The sequence below is a fragment of the Oncorhynchus clarkii genome, chromosome 13 (genome assembly GCF_045791955.1).
Source record: "Oncorhynchus clarkii lewisi isolate Uvic-CL-2024 chromosome 13, UVic_Ocla_1.0, whole genome shotgun sequence".
In the NCBI taxonomy this organism is placed as follows: Eukaryota; Metazoa; Chordata; class Actinopteri; order Salmoniformes; family Salmonidae; genus Oncorhynchus; species Oncorhynchus clarkii.
This window is the reverse complement of record NC_092159.1, coordinates 62053090-62076104: the sequence shown is the minus strand read 5'-3', so window position 1 is coordinate 62076104 and position 23015 is coordinate 62053090. Positions and strand designations below refer to the sequence as shown.

The following is a 23015-nucleotide window of genomic DNA, read 5'->3' as shown; positions in this document are numbered from 1 at the left end:
TTCTAATATATTCTATTCTAATATATTCTATTCTAGTCTATTCTAATAAATTCTAGTCTATTCTATTCTAATACATTCTATTCTAGTCTATTCTAAGATATTATATTCTAATATATTCTATTCTAATACATTCTATTCTAGTCTATTCTAATATATTATATTTTAATATATTATATTCTAATATATTCTATTCTAGTCTATTCTAATACATTCTAGTCTATTCTATTCTAATACATTCTATTCTAGTCTATTCTAAGATATTATATTCTAATATATTCTATTCAATATATTCTATTCTAGTCTATTCTAATACATTCTAGTCTATTCTATTCTAATACATTCTAGTCTATTCTATTCTAATACATTCTAGTCTATTCTATTCTAATACATTCTATTCAAGTCTATTCTAATATATTATATTCTAATATATTCTATTCTAATATATTCTATTCTAGTCTATTCTAATACATTCTAGTCTATTCTATTCTAATACATTCTATTCTAGTCTATTCTAAGATATTATATTCTAATATATTCTATTCTAATATATTCTATTCAAGTCTATTCTAATACATTCTAGTCTATTCTATTCTAATACATTCTAGTCTATTCTATTCTAATACATTCTAGTCTATTCTATTCTAATACATTCTATTCTAGTCTATTCTAATATATTATATTCTAATATATTCTATTCTAATATATTCTATTCTAATATATTCTATTCTAGTCTATTCTAATACATTCTAGTCTATTCTATTCTAATACATTCTATTCTAGTCTATTCTAATATATTATATTCTAATACATTCTATTCTAATATATTCTATTCTAGTCTATTCTAATACATTCTAGTCTATTCTATTCTAATACATTCTATTCTATTATATTACCTTCTAGTCTATTCTATTCTAATACATTCTATTATATTCCAATCGAATATATTATATTCTAATATATTCTAATATATTATATTTTACTCTGTTCTATTCTATTCTAATCTATTATATTCTAATATATTCTAATATATTATATTTTACTCTGTTCTATTCTATTCTAATCTATTATATTCTAATATATTCTATATGGTTTGTCAGTATAGAGATCTCTCTGTGTGTGTGTGTGTGTGTGTGTGTGTGTGTGCATTAAAGCAGAAGGCCTGTGTCACAAGGGTGGTTCCACATTACTAATGCTATTACTAAGATAGCATTATTATATTACTCAATGAATATGCTATTATAAGAGTAGAATCACTGACTGTTACAGAAGAACACTCAATTACAAAACATTTGATAAAAGGAATTATCCTAAATGCCACAGCCGGAAGCTGCACAGATATAAAAAAGGCTATTTTTCATTCAGTGTGCACATGAATAAGTGATGTAGTGTCTTAGCTGGAAAGGCCCGTGGATAAAATGTATTTTCACTTTAATAAAATTAATCATATTATAGTACAACATGTAATGCAATATCAGACTGATTCCTAGTCAACAACCAGACCTGTGTCCATTAGACAGGAACGGTCTGGTAAACTCCTCCCTCCCTCCTCACTGGCATTTTCATCGGGGTGTAAAAATCATGCAACAATCGCACCTTTGTTTGTGTCAGATAGAGGAAGAGAGAGTGAGACAATGCGACCCCTACTGTGGCCTAATGTGCGGGCAGAGCCTGGACACACGGTGATGTGCTAACCCCAGAGTCCTCACTGCTGGCTGGGGAGGAAGACTCCTCTCTCTGTCCTGGTTCCACATCAACCTATAGTGAGATGGAGAAAGACAGAGGACCAGGGTTTCATAGCAGACCTGCGTTCAAATGAGAAGGTGTTTTCTTTGTTTGACTGTTTGAATGAGCTTGCCTGGAGCGCCATGTGGGTGGGCTTTGCACTTTTGGGAATATTCTATTGCTCAAATTGCACCAGGCATGATCAATGAAGCAGAGCTAAAGTATCTGACAGTTAACCAATACTATAAAGCCAATCATCTGTATTACAGACAAATGCTGCCCCCTGCTGGATAAATGCATTCATTTCTGTTGTAGGAACATAAAGTAAGAATATACAGTAAGAACTCACAGTAAGAATATACAGTAAGAACACACAGTAAGAATATACAGTAAGAACATACAGTAAGAATATACAGTAAGAACACACAGTAAGAACACACAGTAAGAACACACAGTAAGAACACAGTAAGAACACAGTAAGAACACACAGTAAGAACACACAGTAAGAATATACAGTAAGAACACAGTAAGAATATAGAGTAAGAACACACAGTAAGAACACACAGTAAGAATATACAGTAAGAACACAGTAAGAATATACAGTAAGAACACACAGTAAGAACACACAGTAAGAACACAGTAAGAACACACAGTAAGAACTCACAGTAAGAACACACAGTAAGAACACACAGTAAGAACACAGTAAGAATATACAGTAAGAACACACAGTAAGAACACACAGTAAGAATATACAGTAAGAACACAGTAAGAATATAGAGTAAGAACACACAGTAAGAACACACAGTAAGAATATACAGTAAGAACACAGTAAGAATATACAGTAAGAACACACAGTAAGAACATACAGTAAGAACACACAGTAAGAACACACAGTAAGAACACACACAGTAAGAATACACACAGTAAGAATATACAGTAAAAATATACAGTAAGAAAATACAGTAAGAATATACTGTAAGAAAATGCAGTAAAAAGACACACAGTAAGAACACAGGAAAGGGAAAACAAGTTATGAATATAATATACAAGTGTTTGTTCCAATTAGTTTCAGTGAACATTCTTAACTAAGATCAGTAGGTCCGGGTTTCACTGTGGACAACTTGGTTAATGTGAAACATGGTTCATCTTGACTGAGGGAGTTCAACTGCAACAATCATTTAATTAGGCCGTATTCGCCCACATCGCTCCTTCACCGTAATACACTGCTGACACTGACTGAATCAAAGGCTTGACTCAACCCAATGCCCAAAACCCCTAACATCAGCAGTCTGCCCAAACCCCTAACATCAGCAGGCAGTCCAGCAGTCTGCCCAAACCCCTAACATCAGCAGGCAGTCCAGCAGTCTGCCCAAACCCCTAACATCAGCAGTCTGCCCAAACATCTAACATCAGCAGGCAGTCCAGCAGTCTGCCCAAACCCCTAACATCAGCAGTCTGCCCAAACCCCTAACATCAGCAGGCAGTCCAGCAGTCTGCCCAAACCCCTAACATCAGCAGCAACTCCAGCAGTCTGACAGAAAACCCAGAATAACACTGAGACCGAGCCTCATGTAGAAGAGGCCCTGGAGACCTCTCAAGTTTCCAACCATGAGATTTATACTGTAGTCATAGCAAAGGAGGAACAATACTGACACACACACACACACACACACACACACACACACACACACACACACACACACACACACTCAAAGACTTGGGGTCGTGGCCACAACCATGTGAAGTACAACTGTCCAACTTAAGTCATGATGGATGAGCTACAGACCACTGAGACAACACTAGATCCTCCTACAGTCATCAGAACACTGAGACAACACTAGGTCATCCTATAGTCATCAGAACACTGAGACAACACTAGGTCATCAGAACACTGAGACAACACTGGATCCTCCTATAGTCATCAGAACACTGAGACAACACTAGGTCATCCTATAGTCATCAGAACACTGAGACAACACTAGGTCATCAGAACACTGAGACAACACTGGATCCTCTTTATAGTCATCAGAACACTGAGACAACACTAGGTCATCCTATAGTCATCAGAACACTGAGACAACACTAGGTCATCAGAACACTGAAACAACACTGGATCCTCCTATAGTCATCAGAACACTGAGACAACACTAGGTCATCCTATAGTCATCAGAACACTGAGACAACACTAGGTCATCCTATAGTCATCAGAACACTGAGACAACACTAGGTCATCAGAACACTGAAACAACACTGGATCCTCCTATAGTCATCAGAACACTGAGACAACACTAGGTCATCCTATAGTCATCAGAACACTGAGACAACACTGGGTCATCCTATAGTCATCAGAACACTGAGACATCCTATAGTCATCAGAACACTGAGACATCCTATAGTCATCAGAACACTGAGACACCACTGGGTCATCCTATAGTCATCAGAACACTGAGACAACACTGGGTAATCCTATAGTCATCAGAACACTGAGACAACACTGGGTCATCCTATAGTCATCAGAACACTGAGACATCCTACAGTCATCAGAACACTGAGACAACACTGGGTCATCCTATAGTCATCAGAACACTGAGACATCCTACAGTCATCAGAACACTGAGACATCCTATAGTCATCAGAACACTGAGACAACACTGGGTCATCCTATAGTCATCAGAACACTGAGACATCCTATAGTTATCAGAACACTGAGACAACACTGGATCCTCCTATAGTCATCAGAACACTGAGACATCCTATAGTCATCAGAACACTGAGACAACACTGGATCCTCCTATAGTCATCAGAACACTGAGACAACACTAGATCCTCCTAGTCATCAGAACACTGAGACAACACTAGATCCTCCTATAGTCATCAGAACACTGAGACAACACCGGGTCATCCTATAGGCATCAGAACAACAGAGGGGGTTGCCCTGTGCAGAAACAGCATCTAGCCCATAACAGCTTGACACGTCTTGGCTGTGCCCGAAATGGCACCCTATTCCCTATTTAGTGGGATACTTCTCATCAGGACCCACAGGGCTCTGGTCAAGAAGCGTAGGGCACTAGAAAGGGATTAGGATGCCATTTGGTACACAGATGTAGATTTGAAAGGATTGAGAAGGTCATGAGAGAATGGGTAGGAGTTGTTTCTGAACTAGGCCCATCACACCTGAGCAGAAGATCAATGCTACCTACCTGTAGACATGAGAAAACCCAGAGGACAGGAAACAAGACCTCTTCCCATGACTTGTGAGTTGGATTGACACAGACAAGTAATTTAGAGATTCTCCAAATAAAAGTCACCAGGGGATGAAACCAGTCCAGTTGTAGGAGGGAGATATGTGTTCTAATGTATATCAACAGGCTACATCCCAAATAGCACCCTATATAGTGCCCCAGTTAAAAGTAGTGCACTTTATAGGGAATAGGGTGCCATAGGGTTGTGGTCAAAAGTAGGGCACTGTATCGGGAATAGGGTGCAGTTTGGGACATGCCCATTGTTAGACATTGTCTATATGGTGTCCAACAGTTATACTGTATGTTACTGAATCAACAGAAAGCACCAGTAGATTCCCTTCCTCCTTCCCAGGAGATGGTGGGATCTTCTCTGGAGGGAACCGACTTGGACAGGGGAGAGGATTGTCCAACAGAAAGCACCAGTAGATTCCCTCCCTCCTTCCCAGGAGATGGTGGGATCTTCTCTGGAGGGAACCGACTTGGACAGGGGAGAGGATTGTCCAACAGAAAGCACCAGTAGATTCCCTTCCTCCTTCCCATGAGATGGTGGGATCTTCTCTGGGGGGAACCGACTTGGACAGATAGACAGGGGAGAGCATTGTCCAACAGAAAGCACCAGTAGAATCCCTTCCTCCTTCCCATGAGATGGTGGGATCTTCTCTGGGGGAACCGACTTGGACAGATGGACAGGGGAGAGGATTGTCCACCAGAAAGCACCAGTAGATTCCCTTCCTCCTTCCCAGGAGATGGTGGGATATTCTCTGGAGGGAACCGACTTGGACAGATGGACAGGGGAGAGGATTGTCCAACAGAAACGAGCAGCACGTCTGCCGTAGCCTAAAAGAACAGTCCTATATTACTGAATCAACACAGAACACCAGGATATTCCCTTACTCTAAACGTCCTAAGTGATTATGGAAAATCCTTTCACACGAGTTGATGAACGAACATAAAAATGTGCCCTCGCAAAATAGGTTTACCTACTATCACCCCTTAAGAGTCTTTTGTTAAATAAACGTTGCACAGAATAATGACACAAATCATATTCAATTTCCATAAATGTTTATTTCCATTCAAAGAACCAGATGACCTTTCTCAGTCGCTCAATAACAATAAGCAGTTATTTCACAAACCGTCTGTCGATGAAACAGGACTTGACTTTATACATAGGACACTATACAACCTTTCATCAGAGGAAAGTATAATATTATCTAGGAAGCGCCGGGGCCAGTTTACAGCTCAGCGATGGGCTTGTGAGGCCAGTACGGGTGCTTCTCCTTGTCCAGCTTGGTCTCAGGGAACGTGTCGTTCAGATCGTCGATGGTCATCTGGTCGAAGGGAATCATGTTCTGGAACTTCTCCAGCTGGAAGAGAGGAAGGTGGATCAACAGAGAGAAGAGAACTACATGTCTCTAAATAGTGGAAGAGAGGAAGGTGGATCAACAGAGAGAAGAGAACTACATGTCTCTAAATAGTGGAAGGTGGATCAACAGAGAGAAGATAACTAACTACATGTCTCTAAATAGTGGAAGGTGGATCAACAGAGAAGAGAACTACGTGTCTCTAAATAGTGGAAGGTGGATCAACAGAGAGAAGAGAACTACATGTCTCTAAATAGTGGAAGGTGGATCAACAGAGAGAAGAGAACTAACTACATGTCTCTAAATAGTGGAAGGTGGATCAACAGAGAGAAGAGAACTAACTACATGTCTCTAAATAGTGGAAGGTGGATCAACAGAGAGAAGAGAACTACGTGTCTCTAAATAGTGGAAGGTGGATCAACAGAGAGAAGAGAACTACATGTCTCTAAATAGTGGAAGGTGGATCAACAGAGAGAAGAGAACTAACTACATGTCTCTAAATAGTGGAAGGTGGATCAACAGAGAGAAGAGAACTAACTACATGTCTCTAAATAGTGGAAGGTGGATCAACAGAGAGAAGAGAACTAACTACATGTCTCTAAATAGTGGAAGGTGGATCAACAGAGAGAAGAGAACTACGTGTCTCTAAATAGTGGAAGGTGGATCAACAGAGAGAAGAGAACTACGTGTCTCTAAATAGTGGAAGGTAGATCAACAGAGAGAAGAGAACTACGTGTCTCTAAATTGTGGAAGAGAGGAAGGTGGATCAACAGAGAGAACTACGTGTCTCTAAATAGTGGAAGAGAGGAAGGTGGATCAACAGAGAGAAGAGAACTACGTGTCTCTAAATAGTGGAAGAGAGGAAGGTGGATCAACAGAGAGAAGAGAACTACATGTCTCTAAATAGTGGAAGAGAGGAAGGTGGATGAACAGAGAGAACTACAATACCAGTCAACAGTTTGGACACACCTACTCCTTACAGGGTTTATCTTTATTTTTTTTACTATATTCTATAATAATAGTGAAGACATTAAAACTATGAAATAACACATATGGAATCATGTAGTAACCAAAATAGTGTTTACAACGTAGAAAACAGTAAAAATAAAGAAAAACCCTTGAATCAGTAGGTATGTCCAGACTTTTGACTGGTACTGAACATGTCTCTAAATAGTGGAGTTTCTCAGGGGGTCTACTGCTGACTGTGTACTAAAATCCTAAAATATAAAGAGACATTCTAGGGAAATCCGGGTGTAGGGGAGTGTGTGTGTGGTTTGGAGTGGCATGTGTGTAACCCACCTCCTTCTCATACTGGCCAATACGAGCTTTGGAAGCCTCCACGTAGGCAACAGCAGCTTTGTTCTGAAACAGAGAAGAAATATAACCAATAATAATGGAGGAGGCATCAAGAGCAGTGAGTGATTTACATAATGAGGCGTTGCCTCTTGAAATGGAACTCTGAGCTCATTCATCACCTCTTCCTCCAGGACAGAGAACAATACAACATAACAGTCTGTGTCAATGTGCCACAATACACATTTAATGTTTTATTAATTAGCTAGCTAGTGTAATATTAATACAGGAATGAGGTGGAGCACAGTGAAGAGTCATTCTGAATCACTACAGCAGAGCAGTGAAGACTCATTCTGAATCACTACAGCAGAGCAGTGAAGAGTCATTCTGAATCACTACAGCAGAGCAGTGAAGAGTCATTCTGAATCACTACAGCAGAGCAGTGAAGAGTCATTCTGAATCACTACAGCAGAGCCGTGAAGAGTCATTCTGAATCACTACAGCAGAGCAGTGAAGAGTCATTCTGAATCACTACAGCAGAGCCGTGAAGAGTCATTCTGAATCACTACAGCAGAGCAGTGAAGAGTCATTCTGAATCACTACAGCAGAGCAGTGAAGAGTCATTCTGAATCACTACAGCAGAGCATTCTGAATCACTACAGCAGAGCAGTGAAGAGTCATTCTGAATCACTACAGCAGAGCAGTGAAGAGTCATTCTGAATCACTACAGCAGAGCAGTGAAGAGTCATTCTGAATCACTACAGCAGTGAAGAGTCATTCTGAATCACTACAGCAGAGCAGTGAAGAGTCATTCTGAATCACTACAGCAGAGCAGTGAAGAGTCATTCTGAATCACTACAGCAGAGCCGTGAAGAGTCATTCTGAATCACTACAGCAGAGCAGTGAAGAGTCATTCTGAATCACTAGAGCAGTGAAGAGTCATTCTGAATCACTACAGCAGAGTCATTCTGAATCACTACAGCAGAACATTCTGAATCACTACAGCAGAACATTCTGAATCACTACAGCAGAGCAGTGAAGAGTCATTCTGAATCACTAGAGCAGTGAAGAGTCATTCTGAATCACTAGAGCAGTGAAGAGTCATTCTGAATCACTACAGCAGAGCAGTGAAGAGTCATTCTGAATCACTACAGCAGAGCCGTGAAGAGTCATTCTGAATCACTACAGCAGAGCAGTGAAGAGTCATTCTGAATCACTAGAGCAGTGAAGAGTCATTCTGAATCACTACAGCAGAGTCATTCTGAATCACTACAGCAGAGAATTCTGAATCACTACAGCAGAGCATTCTGAATCACTACAGCAGAGCATTCTGAATCACTACAGCAGAGCAGTGAAGAGTCATTCTGAATCACTACAGCAGAGCAGTGAAGAGTCATTCTGAATCACTACAGCAGAGCCGTGAAGAGTCATTCTGAATCACTACAGCAGAGCAGTGAAAAGTCATTCTGAATCACTACAGCAGAGCCGTGAAGAGTCATTCTGAATCACTACAGCAGAGCAGTGAAGAGTCATTCTGAATCACTACAGCAGAGCAGTGAAGAGTCATTCTGAATCACTACAGCAGAGCAGTGAAGAGTCATTCTGAATCACTACAGCAGTGAAGTCATTCTGAATCACTACAGCAGAGCAGTGAAGAGTCATTCTGAATCACTAGAGCAGTGAAGAGTCATTCTGAATCACTACAGCAGAGCATTCTGAATCACTACAGCAGAGCAGTGAAGAGTCATTCTGAATCACTAGAGCAGTGAAGAGTCATTCTGAATCACTAGAGCAGTGAAGAGTCATTCTGAATCACTACAGCAGAGTCATTCTGAATCACTACAGCAGAGCATTCTGAATCACTACAGCAGAGCAGTGAAGAGTCATTCTGAATCACTACAGCAGAGCATTGAAGAGTCATTCTGAATCACTAGAGCAGTGAAGAGTCATTCTGAATCACTACAGCAGAGTCATTCTGAATCACTACAGCAGAGCATTCTGAATCACTACAGCAGAGCAGTGAAGAGTCATTCTGAATCACTACAGCAGAGCAGTGAAGAGTCATTCTGAATCACTAGAGCAGTGAAGAGTCATTCTGAATCACTACAGCAGAGCATTCTGAATCACTACAGCAGAGCAGTGAAGAGTCATTCTGAATCACTACAGCAGAGCAGTGAAGAGTCATTCTGAATCACTAGAGCAGTGAAGAGTCATTCTGAATCACTACAGCAGAGCAGTGAAGAGTCATTCTGAATCACTACAGCAGAGCAGTGAAGAGTCATTCTGAATCACTACAGCAGAGCAGTGAAGAGTCATTCTGAATCACTACAGCAGAGCATTCTGAATCACTACAGCAGAGCAGTGAAGAGTCATTCTGAATCACTACAGCAGAGCAGTGAAGAGTCATTCTGAATCACTACAGCAGTGAAGTCATTCTGAATCACTACAGCAGAGCAGTGAAGAGTCATTCTGAATCACTACAGCAGAGCATTGAAGAGTCATTCTGAATCACTAGAGCAGTGAAGAGTCATTCTGAATCACTACAGCAGAGTCATTCTGAATCACTACAGCAGAGCATTCTGAATCACTACAGCAGAGCAGTGAAGAGTCATTCTGAATCACTACAGCAGAGCAGTGAAGAGTCATTCTGAATCACTAGAGCAGTGAAGAGTCATTCTGAATCACTACAGCAGAGCATTCTGAATCACTACAGCAGAGCAGTGAAGAGTCATTCTGAATCACTACAGCAGAGCAGTGAAGAGTCATTCTGAATCACTAGAGCAGTGAAGAGTCATTCTGAATCACTACAGCAGAGCATTCTGAATCACTACAGCAGAGCAGTGAAGAGTCATTCTGAATCACTACAGCAGAGCAGTGAAGAGTCATTCTGAATCACTACAGCAGAGCAGTGAAGAGTCATTCTGAATCACTACAGAAGAGCATTCTGAATCACTACAGCAGAGCAGTGACGAGTCATTCTGCACAGTAACTTTTAACCCCGAGCTACTACTCACCGCCTCGGCCTCCTGTGTGTTGATGGCGGCTGTGGCTGTGTCCTTGGGCTCAGGGATGGTCAGGGCTGAGAACTGAGGAGGATAGGAGATGGGTGAGATGAGGGAGACAGGAGATGGAGAGAGGGGTGAGATGAGGACAGGAGATTGAGAGAGGGGTGAGATGAGGACAGGAGATTGAGAGAGGGGTGAGATGAGGACAGGGGGTGAGATGAGGACAGGGGGTGAGATGAGGACAGGGGTGAGATGAGTGAGATGAGATGAGGACAGGGGTGAGATGAGTGAGATGAGGGGTGAGATGAGGACAGGGGGTGAGATGAGGACAGGGGGTGAGATGAGGACAGGGGGTGAGATGAGGACAGGGGGTGAGATGAGGACAGGGGGTGAGATGAGGACAGGGGGTGAGATGAGGACAGGGGGTGAGATGAGGACAGGGGGTGAGATGAGGACAGGGGGTGAGATGAGTGAGATGAGGGGTGAGATGAGGACAGGGGGTGAGATAAGGACAGGGGGTGAGATGAGGACAGGGGGTGAGATGAGGACAGGGGGTGAGATGAGGACAGGGGGTGAGATGAGGACAGGGGGTGAGATGAGGAGAGGGGTGAGATGAGGAAAATAAATAGAACAGATCAATATTAACTGTTAAGCACTTTGGGACAAACGTTGTTGTAAAAAGGGCTTTATAAATGATACCACCGTCACAATACCACCGTCACAATACCACCGTCACAATACCACCGTCACAATACCACCGTCACAATACCACCGTCCCAATACCACCGTCCCAATACCACCATCCCAATACCACCATCACCATCACAATACCACCATCACAATACCAACCATCACAATACCACCATCACAATACCAATACCACCACCACCATCACAATACCACCATCACAATACCACCATCCCAATACCACCATCCCAATACCACCATCCCAATACCACCATCACCATCCCACCATCACCATCACAATACCACCGTCCCAATACCACCGTCACAATACCACCGTCACAATAACACCGTCACAATACCACCGTCACAATACCACCGTCACAATACCACCACCATCACAATACCACCACCATCACAATACCACCACCATCACAATACCACCACCATCACAATACCACCACCATCACAATACCACCACCATCACAATACCACCACCATCACAATACCACCGTCACAATACCAATACCACCGTCACAATACCACCATCACAATACCACCGTCACAATACCACCACCACAATACCACCACCACAATACCACCACCGCCACAATACCACCGCCACAATACCACCACCGTCACAATACCACCACCGTCACAATACCACCACCGTCACAATACCACCACCGTCACAATACCACCGTCACAATACCACCGTCACAATACCACCATCACAATACCACCATCACAATACCACCATCACAATACCACCATCTCAGATGTTCCTTGGCAAAAAAGACCAAACGAAGCAGACTGAACTCTACGGTCCTTTAAAACCGACAGAATCCAAATTATTATTGTGTGTTACAGCTTGAATAATAAACAAATGTGACTCTGGCTGACAACACGAGGAGACATTAGGACTGTTTTCCTCAGGAAACGTCTGGCTGACAACATGAGGCGACATTAGGACTGTTTTCCTCAAGAAACGTCTGGCTGACAACATGAGGCGACATTAGGACTGTTTTCCTCAAGAAACGTCTGGCTGACAACATGAGGCGACATTAGGACTGTTTTCCTCAGGAAACGTCTGGCTGACAACATGAGGCGACATTAGGACTGTTTTCCTCCAGAAACGTCTGGCTGACAACATGAGTCAACATTAGGACTGTTTTCCTCAAGAAACGTCTGGCTGACATCATGAGGCGACATTTGGACTGTTTTCCTCCAGAAACGTCTGGCTGACAACATGAGGCGACATTAGGACTGTTTTCCTCAAGAAACGTCTGGCTGACAACACGAGGCAACATTAGGACTGTTTTCCTCCAGAAACGTCTGGCTGACAACACGAGGCAACATTAGGACTGTTTTCCTCCAGAAACGTCTGGCTGACAACATGAGGCAACATTAGGACTGTTTTCCTCAAGAAACGTCTGGCTGACAACACGAGGCAACATTAGGACTGTTTTCCTTCAGAAACGTCTGGCTGACAACATGAGGCAACATTAGGACTGTTTTCCTCAAGAAACGTCTGGCTGACAACATGAGGCAACATTAGGACTGTTTTCCTCCAGAAACGTCTGGCTGACAACATGAGGCAACATTAGGACTGTTTTCCTCCAGAAACGTCTGGCTGACAACATGAGGCGACATTAGGACTGTTTTCCTCAAGAAACGTCTGGCTGACAACACGAGGCAACATTAGGACTGTTTTCCTCCAGAAACGTCTGGCTGACAACATGAGGCAACATTAGGACTGTTTTCCTCAAGAAACGTCTGGCTGACAACATGAGGCGACATTAGGACTGTTTTCCTCAAGAAACGTCTGGCTGACAACACGAGGCAACATTAGGACTGTTTTCCTCCAGAAACGTCTGGCTGACAACATGAGGCAACATTAGGACTGTTTTCCTCAAGAAACGTCTGGCTGACAACATGAGGCGACATTAGGACTGTTTTCCTCAAGAAACTGAATCCACATGACAGCATGCCACTACATACCAGACTAATATTGTTGTGACTGAACCAGTGTTACAGTACCACACAGTGGACAGGATACTACATACCAGATGACTGAACCAGTGTTACATGACCACACAGTGGACAGGATACTACATATCAGATGACTGAACCAGTGTTACAGTACCACACAGTGGACAGGATACTACATACCAGATGACTGAACCAGTGTTACAGTACCACACAGTGGACAGAATACTACATACCAGATGACTGAACCAGACTAATATGCTGAACAAAAATAGAATCGCAACATGTAAAGTGCTGGTCCTATGTTTCATGAGCTGAAATAAAAGATCACCTAACATTTTCTATACGCAAAATGTTTTCTGCATTCCTGTTACTGATTAATTATTCTTTGCCAAGATATTTAATCCACCTGACAGGTGTGGCATATCAAAAAGCTGATTGAACAGCATGATGATTTCACAGGTGCACCTTGTACTGGGGACAATAAAAGGCCACTCTAAAATGTGCAGTTGTCACACAATGCCACAGATGTCTCAAGTTTTGAGGGAGTGTGCAATTGACATGCTGGCTACAGGAATGTCCACCAGAACTGTTGCCAGATAATTAAATTGTAATTTCTATACCATAGAGCCTACAGCATTTGTTATTTTTTTGGCAGTACATCCAACCGGCCTCACAAACACAGACCATGTGTAACCACGGCAGCCCAGGACGTCCACATCAGGCTTCTTCCCCTGCGGGATTGTCTGAGAACTGCCAACCAGACAGCTGATGAAACCAAGGAGCATTTCTGTCTATAATAAAGCCCCCTTGTGGGGAAAAACTCATTCTGATTGGCTGGGTCTTGCCCCCCAGTGGGTGGGCCTTTGCCCTCAGGTCCACCCATGGCTGCGCCCCTGGCCAGTCATGTGAAGTCCATAGATTAGGGGCTAATTCATTAATTTTAATTGACTGACTTCCTTATATGAACTGTAACTCAGTAAATTCATTAACATTTTGCATGGAACGTTTAGATTTTTGTTCAGTGTAGTTAAGTGTGTAACTTTATTTCCCCCCAGGTAGAGCTCATATGAAACTCTTCACAGGCCTTAGGATCTCACCTTGGATTCAAACTCAGCCACCATGCCAGCTCTGGCCACGTTGGTCTTATAGAAGCTCCAGTCGATGGTAACAGGCTTCTCTGGCAGAGAGGACAGCCTGTAGACAGAGCCATCAACAACAGCTCATTGATGTCACTTATAAAACAAATCATTATGGGAATGAGATTGTGGAGATTTTCATTTACAGTAGCATGCATGTACGAGACCCACTCACTTTGCAGCAACCTGTGTGTCTTGGTTGACAATACTTTGTAATTCAATTCCAACTACACGCCCTTCACACAGGCATATAAAACGCTAGATGGGAGAGTCCTAATATTGTTTTACTCATTTTCCCATTGACATCAATGCAAGTGAAAGTTTTACCTCTATTGGCTGGCTCTGAAGTACTAGTCATGAACTAGGCCTAAATGTTAACTCTGGGTAGGCTACGTACTTGGCACCGATGGCGTCTGAGCGCGTCTTGAGGTTGTTGAACATGGCCCTCTGGTTGGGGGGAACCCTCTCAGCAAAGGCCAACCAGTCAATGGCTTTCAATGCTGCACGTTTCCCAGCCATCTTTCTGTCTGTGTCTGTCAAAGATTAGAAAAAGGGTAAATAAAAGTCATTCAATAGAGCTGCTAAAACCCACAAGAGATACAGATCATAACATGGAAGAAGAAAACCGTTACACTTGAGGGGATGGATCGTACATGTATGTCCTACTGCACGCCAATGCATGGCCACACCGATCAGGCAGGTTGCGGTCACACACAGGTGACAATTTGACTGGCAGTGCACTGAGATTAGAAACTAGCTAGCCTGACTCTTCAACAACACAGTCATGTAGTGGCTACTGTTAGAGATGTAGCTATTATCTAACTGATCTGGCTAACTGATCTGAGTCCTAACCAACACAAAAAAAAGCCAACAGAAGTTCTGACAGCGCCAAACTCATGTTTGCTGACAGATGGCAAGCTGGTTAACGTTTTAGCTAAGTTAGCCTGGTTTAGTAGCTTGAGAGCTAACTAACAAATAGTCGTTAGCTTTGCATAGCTACTACAATCCAACAATGTAGCTAAGTGGATATTTTATATTTAGCTATATCATCTTATTTAGTTATATTTTAGACATACAAAATCCTATTTTACGTTCAAAGAGCAAGAGTCCGCTGAAGGTCTAGCAGTTAGCTAGTTAGTTGACTAGCCAACACTGCAAGGTCAGAGCCCAGCTGCGGTGGATATCAACCAATCGTCGACCAAACAGAATTAAAGTTTTTTTTAAATATCAAACTTTATCATCTGTCCCAATAGAATATACGTTGCAAACATTAAAATATCGACGTTTAGATGCCATTTGAAGATAGATCATACCGTACAGTGGACAAGTTGCTCCAAATGTGAAGATGGTTCACCGGACACGGAAGTGACAGAAATAATCTCGACGAGAAACTACACCGTGGATTTGGGTTGCTGCCGCCTGCTGGCGTATTGCACTCATTACATAGCAGATTGATCAGAACATATATATATTTTAAATATCATTTTTGAAATAGTGTTTCCAACTCTAAGATTGTACCTGTCACCACTTTCTGACAGAAGTATGACAGTTATCCTATCTGGAAGAGGCAGAGTTGTATTTGCTTAGTCAAGAATTACCCTATTGGCCTGCTGCGTAGGGAGTTTGCTTTTCAAGCCAGCGACCCAGGTCCGTGCTTCATGTAGGCTTACCCTGGCGTGATGTTTTGAGAACCGCATAAATCTCTCGCCTTTAACACTAATTATCATAACGAATTTATTAGAGGAAATTGAGGTGAATATATTGCTAAAACTCACCTATCCAAGAGAGAATTACACGGCTATCAAAACATCGCGCCAAGTTAAGCCTACACCAAACACACAATTAATAAAACAAATGTTGTAAAATTCCCAATGTGAAAAATGAAAGGCGTAAAAACCATTGGAACCATTTTTATGGGTATTGTGACGCGTCCACTGTGCCGGACGGATTTATGACATGGAATCGTCAGCCCTGTTATGGTCAAACCAGTTAGTTTATTTATTATGACGAGTCCACTGTGCCGGATGGATTTATGACATGAAATCGTCAGCCCTGTTATGGTCAAACCAGTTAGTTAATTTATTATGACGCGTCCACTGTGCCGGACGGATTTATGACATGGAATCGTCAGCCCTGTTATGGTCAAACCAGTTAGTTTATTTATTATGACGCGTCCACTGTGCCGGACGGATTTATGACATGGAATCGTCAGCCCTGTTATGGTCAAACCAGTTAGTTTATTTATTATGACGTGTCCACTGTGCCGGACGGATTTATGACATGGAATCGTCAGCCCTGTTATGGTCAAACCAGTTAGTTTATTTATTATGACGCGTCCACTGTGCCGGACGGATTTATGACATGGAATCGTCAGCCCTGTTATGGTCAAACCAGTTAGTTTATTTATTATGACGCGTCCACTGTGCCGGACGGATTTATGACATGGAATCGTCAGCCCTGTTATGGTCAAACCAGTTAGTTTATTTATTATGACGCGTCCACTGTGCCGGACGGATTTATGACATGAAATCGTCAGCCCTGTTATGGTCAAACCAGTTAGTTTATTTATTATGACGCGTCCACTGTGCCGGACGGATTTATGACATGGAATCGTCAGCCCTGTTAAGGTCAAACCTGTTACTTTATTTATTATGACGTGTCCACTGTGCAGGAGTGCAGGAGTACTGTGTACGGGATTTATGGCTGATTTAACATGAAATCGTCAACCCTGTTATGGTCAAACCATGTTACTTTATTTGGCACATAATAGGCACTATGGATTTTTATTATTATTTATTATTTACCTCTTGAGATGGGAAAACATGCTTATTAAGTTGAACATGAACTCTTCATGACAGAATGTAAACAATGAGGTGAAATCAAACTGTTTTTTTCCCCCCACCCAGTTTCACTACCCAAAAGGGACTTAATGTGGTGGAACAAGCCATGTGATTGGCTAATATCATGAAAGTGAAGGTGCGTTTGTAGCCTACTACACAGTTACAAAATGGCGCACATTTCTTGGCAACATTAGAAGTCAGATAAATGTGTTGATTTGAAGGAAATGAGTCATTTTAATGTTAAAAAAAGAAACAACCTGTCCCTCATTTTAAAGGTCAACCCTGTTACCTGATGTGAACTACAGATTATTATCCATTATGTTAACCAGCAGGGCTGACAACTTTTGAAAAAAGATTGAAGTGAGATTTGCTATGTGAATTTCATTGCCCCCTGGCACAATCCCTAGATGGGGGACAGGGGGGTCCTCCCCCAGGATGAATTTACTGTTTTAAAGCTAATTTCCTCCAATTCTGCGTATGTATTTTGACATGGTTTAGGCTTGTGACCAGGACCACATTTGGTGTATTCAGGATGCTTGGAAAATTAAATTAACTCAAAATTCGACAACTTTGTTACTTTGAGATTTGGGGGGGGGGGGGCTAATATGCTAATATGCTAATATTTTTTTGTTCTTATTTTTGTTGTTGTTGGTTTTCCACTTTATTCAGACAGTAATGAAATAAGATAGGGAGACAGGCAAATGCTAGAAACAGTGGGAAGGCTGGAAGCAGGAATTGGTCTCTGTTCTCAGGTGGAAAGTTGTATGTGACAAGTGCCGGGGACACCAAGGCTGCACAGGAAGTTGTCATATTAATGGTTGGTGGCAGTGGGTAACCAAATCATAGACTGCAGTCTGCTTGTCCATAGACTGTTTTCAAGGTAAAGACACAAACATTTTATATTTTGTAATTTGGGTGAACTATATGCTTAAAATAGGGCTGGAAGAACGTCATGCTTGCTCTCTAAACGTGGAGACATGGACCAGATCTTCATCATTCACTGATACAGTAAACGGTTTGGTTCGGAAAGAAACAGTCAAACTCTCTCTCCCTGGAGTAGAGATAACTGGGGATGAACCTAGACATCTCTCTCTCCCTGGAGTGGAGATAACAGGGGCTGAACCTGGACATCTCTCTCTCTCTCTCTGGAGTGGAGATAACAGGGGCTGAACCTGGACATCTCTCTCTCTCTCTGGAGTGGAGATAACTGTGGCTGAACCTGGACATCTCTCTCTCTCTGGAGTGGAGATAACAGGGGCTGAACCTGGACATCTCTCTCTCTCTCTCTGGAGTGGAGATAACTGTAGCTCAACCTGGACATCTCTCTCTCTCTCTGGAGTGGAAATAACAGGGGCTGAACCTGGACATCTCTCTCTCTCTGGAGTGGAGATAACAGGGGCTGAACCTGGACATCTCTCTCTCTCTGGAGTGGAAATAACAGGGGCTGAACCTGGACATCTCTCTCTCTCTGGAGTGGAGATAACTGTGGCTGAACGTGGACATCTCTCTCTCTCTGGAGTGGAGATAACAGGGGCTGAACCTGGACATCTCTCTCTCTCTGGAGTGGAAATAACAGGGGCTGAACCTGGACATCTCTCTCTCTCTGGAGTGGAGATAACTGTGGCTGAACCTGGACATCTCTCTCTCTCTGGAGTGGAGATAACTGTGGCTGAACCTGGACATCTCTCTCTCTCTGGAGTGGAGATAACTGTGGCTGAACGTGGACAACTTTCTGCTTTACTATAGTTTGTCATTTGTTTGACATGTTGTAATCAGAAACTGGGAAAAACAATCAAAGATGCCAAGTTTCTAGTTGGATTCCTCCAGTCCCATGGTTATCTCCTGTTACCTGGACAGAATAGTGAATATTATAATGACAGAATAGTGGATATTATAATGACAGAATAGTGGATATTATAATGTAGTGGATATCATAATGACAGAATAGTGGATATTATAATGACAGAACAGTGGATATTATAATGACAAAATAGTGGATATTATAATGACAGTATAGTGGATATCATAATGACAGAATAGTGGATATTATAATATACAGAATAGTGGATATAATAATGACAGAATAGTGGATATTATAATGATAGAATAGTGGATATTATAATGACAGAATAGTGGATATTATAATGACAGAATAGTGGATATTATAATGTAGTGGATATTATAATGACAGAATAGTGGATATTATAATGACAGAATAGTGGATATTATAATGTAGTGGATATTATAATGACAGAATAGTGGATATTATAATGTAGTGGATATTATAATGACAGAATAGTGGATAGAATAATGGCAGAATAGTGGATATTATAATGACAGTATAGTGGATATCATAATGACAGTATAGTGGATATCATAATGACAGAATAGTGGATATTATAATATACAGAATAGTGGATATAATAATGACAGAATAGTGGATATTATAATGATAGAATAGTGGATATTATAATGACAGAATAGTGGATATTATAATGACAGAATAGTGGATATTATAATGTAGTGGATATTATAATGACAGAATAGTGGATAGAATAATGGCAGAATAGTGGATAGAATAATGACAGAATAGTGGATATAATAATGTAGTGGATATTATAATGACAGAATAGTGGATATTATAATGACAGTATAGTGGATGTTATAATATAGTGGATATTATAATGACTGAATAGCGGATAGAGTAATGACAGAATAGTGGATATAATAATGACAGAATAGTGGATATAATAATGACAGAATAGTGGATGTTATAATGTTGTCAGAATAGTTGTCATGTCCTGACCATAGAGAGCTCTTATTTTCTATGGTAGAATAGGTCAGGGCGTGACTGGGGGGTTAGTCTAGTTTATTATTTCTATGTGGGTGATTTTGTATGATTCCTATTAGAGGCAGCTGGTAATCGTCTCTAATTGGGGATCATATTTAGGTAGCTTTTTCCCACCTGTGTTTTATGGGATATTGTTTATGTGTAGTTGCATGTTAGCACTCCGTTGTCATCACGTATCGTTTAGTCTTTATTGTTTTGTTGTGTGGTTCACTTACTTTAAATAAAAGATCTGAAACCCAGATCACGCTGCACGTTGGTCTGAGTAGGCTTACAACGATCGTGACAATAGTGGATATTATAATATCAGAATAGTGGATATTATAATGACAGAATAGTGGATATTATGTTGTCAGAATAGTGGATATTATAATGACGGAATAGTGGATATTATAATGGCAGAATAGTGGATATTATAATGACAGAATAGTGGATATTATGTTGTCAGAATAGTGGATATTATAATGACAGAATAGTGGATATTATAATGACAGAATAGTGGATATTATAATGACAGAATAGTGGATATTATGTTGTCAGAATAGTGGATATTATAATGACGGAATAGTGGATATTATAATGGCAGAATAGTGGATATTATAATGACAGAATAGTGGATATTATAATGACGGAATAGTGGATGTTATGTTGTCAGAATAGTGGATAATATAATGACAGAATAGTGGATATTATGTTGTCAGAATAGTGGATATTATGATGACAGAATAGTCGATATTATGTTGTCAGAATAGTGGATATTATAATGACAGAATAGTGGATATTATAATGACAGAATAGTGGATATTATGTTGTCAGAATAGTGGATAATTTAATGACAGAATCGTGGATATTATAATGACAGAAAAGTGGATATTATAATGACAGAATAGTGGATATTATAATGACAGAATAGTGGATATTATAATGACAGAATAGTGCATATTATAATGACAGAATAGTGCACATTATAATGACAGAATCGTGGATATTATAATGACAGAATAGTGCATATTATAATGACAGAATAGTGCATATTATAATGACAGAATAGTGGATATTATAATGACAGAATAGTGCATATTATAATGTGAATACTGAATACACAGTATCACTTCCTGAAGTTGCTTGCGTGTAACGTAACAAGCGTGTGTATTTACACAGGAGTCGTCATTGTAGACAACCAGTAACCTAGCAGGCTTAAAAGGAATGCCTGTAAAAAAGAGGAAATCACATCACAGGATCTCTTTCCATTTACCCTAAATGTTTCTGACCTCACAGAGGGTGTTGTGCCAGAGATGATAAAGGAGATTCACTAAAAACACACCACTTCAATACAGCCACAACCCCATTGAAGTTGACATTTTACACTGTTAAGGTCTGTGTGTGTGTTTTCATAACAGCTTCCTCTTCAACTGAATGAGTCCCATTTCTATGTACTGAACACAACCCCTATTACTGTACTCCATTTACTGTCATATTGTGATCAGTATTAAAACATTTCCACCTCTCTTCTTCCATCTATTACTGTACTGTCATATTCTGATCAATATTAAAACATTTCCACCTCTCTTCTTCCATCTATTACTGTACTGTCATATTGTGATCAGTATTAAAACATTTCCACCTCTCTTCTTCCATCTATTACTGTACTGTCATATTGTGATCAGTATTAAAACATTTCCACCTCTCTTCTTCCATCTATTACTGTACTGTCATATTGTGATCAATATTAAAACATTTCCACCTCTCTTCTTCCATCTATTACTGTACTGTCATATTGTGATCAGTATTAAAACATTTCCACCTCTCTTCTTCCATCTATTACTGTACTGTCATATTGTGATCAATATTAAAACATTTACACCTCTCTTCTTCCATCTATTACTGTACTGTCATATTGTGATCAGTATTAAAACATTTACACCTCTCTTCTTCCATCTATTACTGTACTGTCATATTGTGATCAATATTAAAACATTTACACCTCTCTTCTTTCATCTGGTTGATTAACTTTATTAGTCACATCTGTCACATGTACATTTCATTCAGTGTATTTGAGTTGATACAGAAACATGATTGTTGTGTCAAGAATTTGACAAATCAACATTCTACAGACAACAATATGTACAAACACCAAGAAGCCCAATAAAAACAAGATCAATGATTTCTATATTAAAACAGTTTTTCAAAACAGTGTGGTGATTAATTCTACTAATGACTGACTCTAGTTGACAATGTCTGTCAACTTCAATGGTGTTTATTCATGAATATTTACAATCATATGTTTACACACTAGAGAGCTATTCTAAGAGTGTCGTACTGAACCACGATGTCATACTGAACCACGATGTCGTACTGAACCATGATGTCGTACTGAACCATGATGTCGTACTGAACCATGATGTCGTACTGAACCATGATGTCGTACTGTGAACCATGATGTCGTACTGAACCATGATTTCGTACTGAACCATGATGTCATACTGAACCATGATGTCGTACTGAACCATGATGTCGTACTGAACCATGATGTCGTACTGAACCACGATGTTGTACTGAACCATGATGTCGTACTGAACCATGATGTCATACTGAACCATGATGTCGTACTGAACCATGATGTCGTACTGAACCATGATGTCGTACTGAACCATGATGTCGTACTGAACCATGATGTCGTACTGAACCATGATGTCATACTGAACCATGATGTCGTACTGAACCATGATGTCGTACTGAACCATGATGTCGTACTGAACCATGATGTCGTACTGAACCATGATGTCGTACTGAACCATGATGTCGTACTGAACCATGATGTCATACTGAACCATGATGTCGTACTGAACCATGATGTCATACTGAACCATGATGTCATACTGAACCATGATT

General features: G+C 40.7%; 1 protein-coding gene across 2 annotated transcripts; it reads right to left on the bottom strand.

The window, feature by feature from the left end:
- Positions 1-6009: 6009 nt before the first annotated feature.
- LOC139365232 (ATP synthase subunit d, mitochondrial-like) lies at positions 6010-15810 on the bottom strand. Of its 2 annotated transcripts, none has more exons than XM_071102731.1 (6): positions 15749-15810; positions 14833-14968; positions 14397-14493; positions 10633-10704; positions 7625-7687; positions 6010-6328 (listed from the first exon to the last, which is right to left on the bottom strand). In XM_071102731.1, exons 2-6 carry the CDS (start codon positions 14952-14954, stop codon positions 6197-6199), a joined length of 486 nt encoding a protein of 161 aa, XP_070958832.1. In that variant the 5' UTR covers positions 14955-14968; positions 15749-15810; the 3' UTR covers positions 6010-6196. The 2 variants fall into 2 exon arrangements, with proteins under 2 accessions (XP_070958832.1, XP_070958833.1); XM_071102732.1 differs by having other exon boundaries at positions 15754-15795.
- Between the last annotated feature and the right edge of the window lie 7205 nt (positions 15811-23015).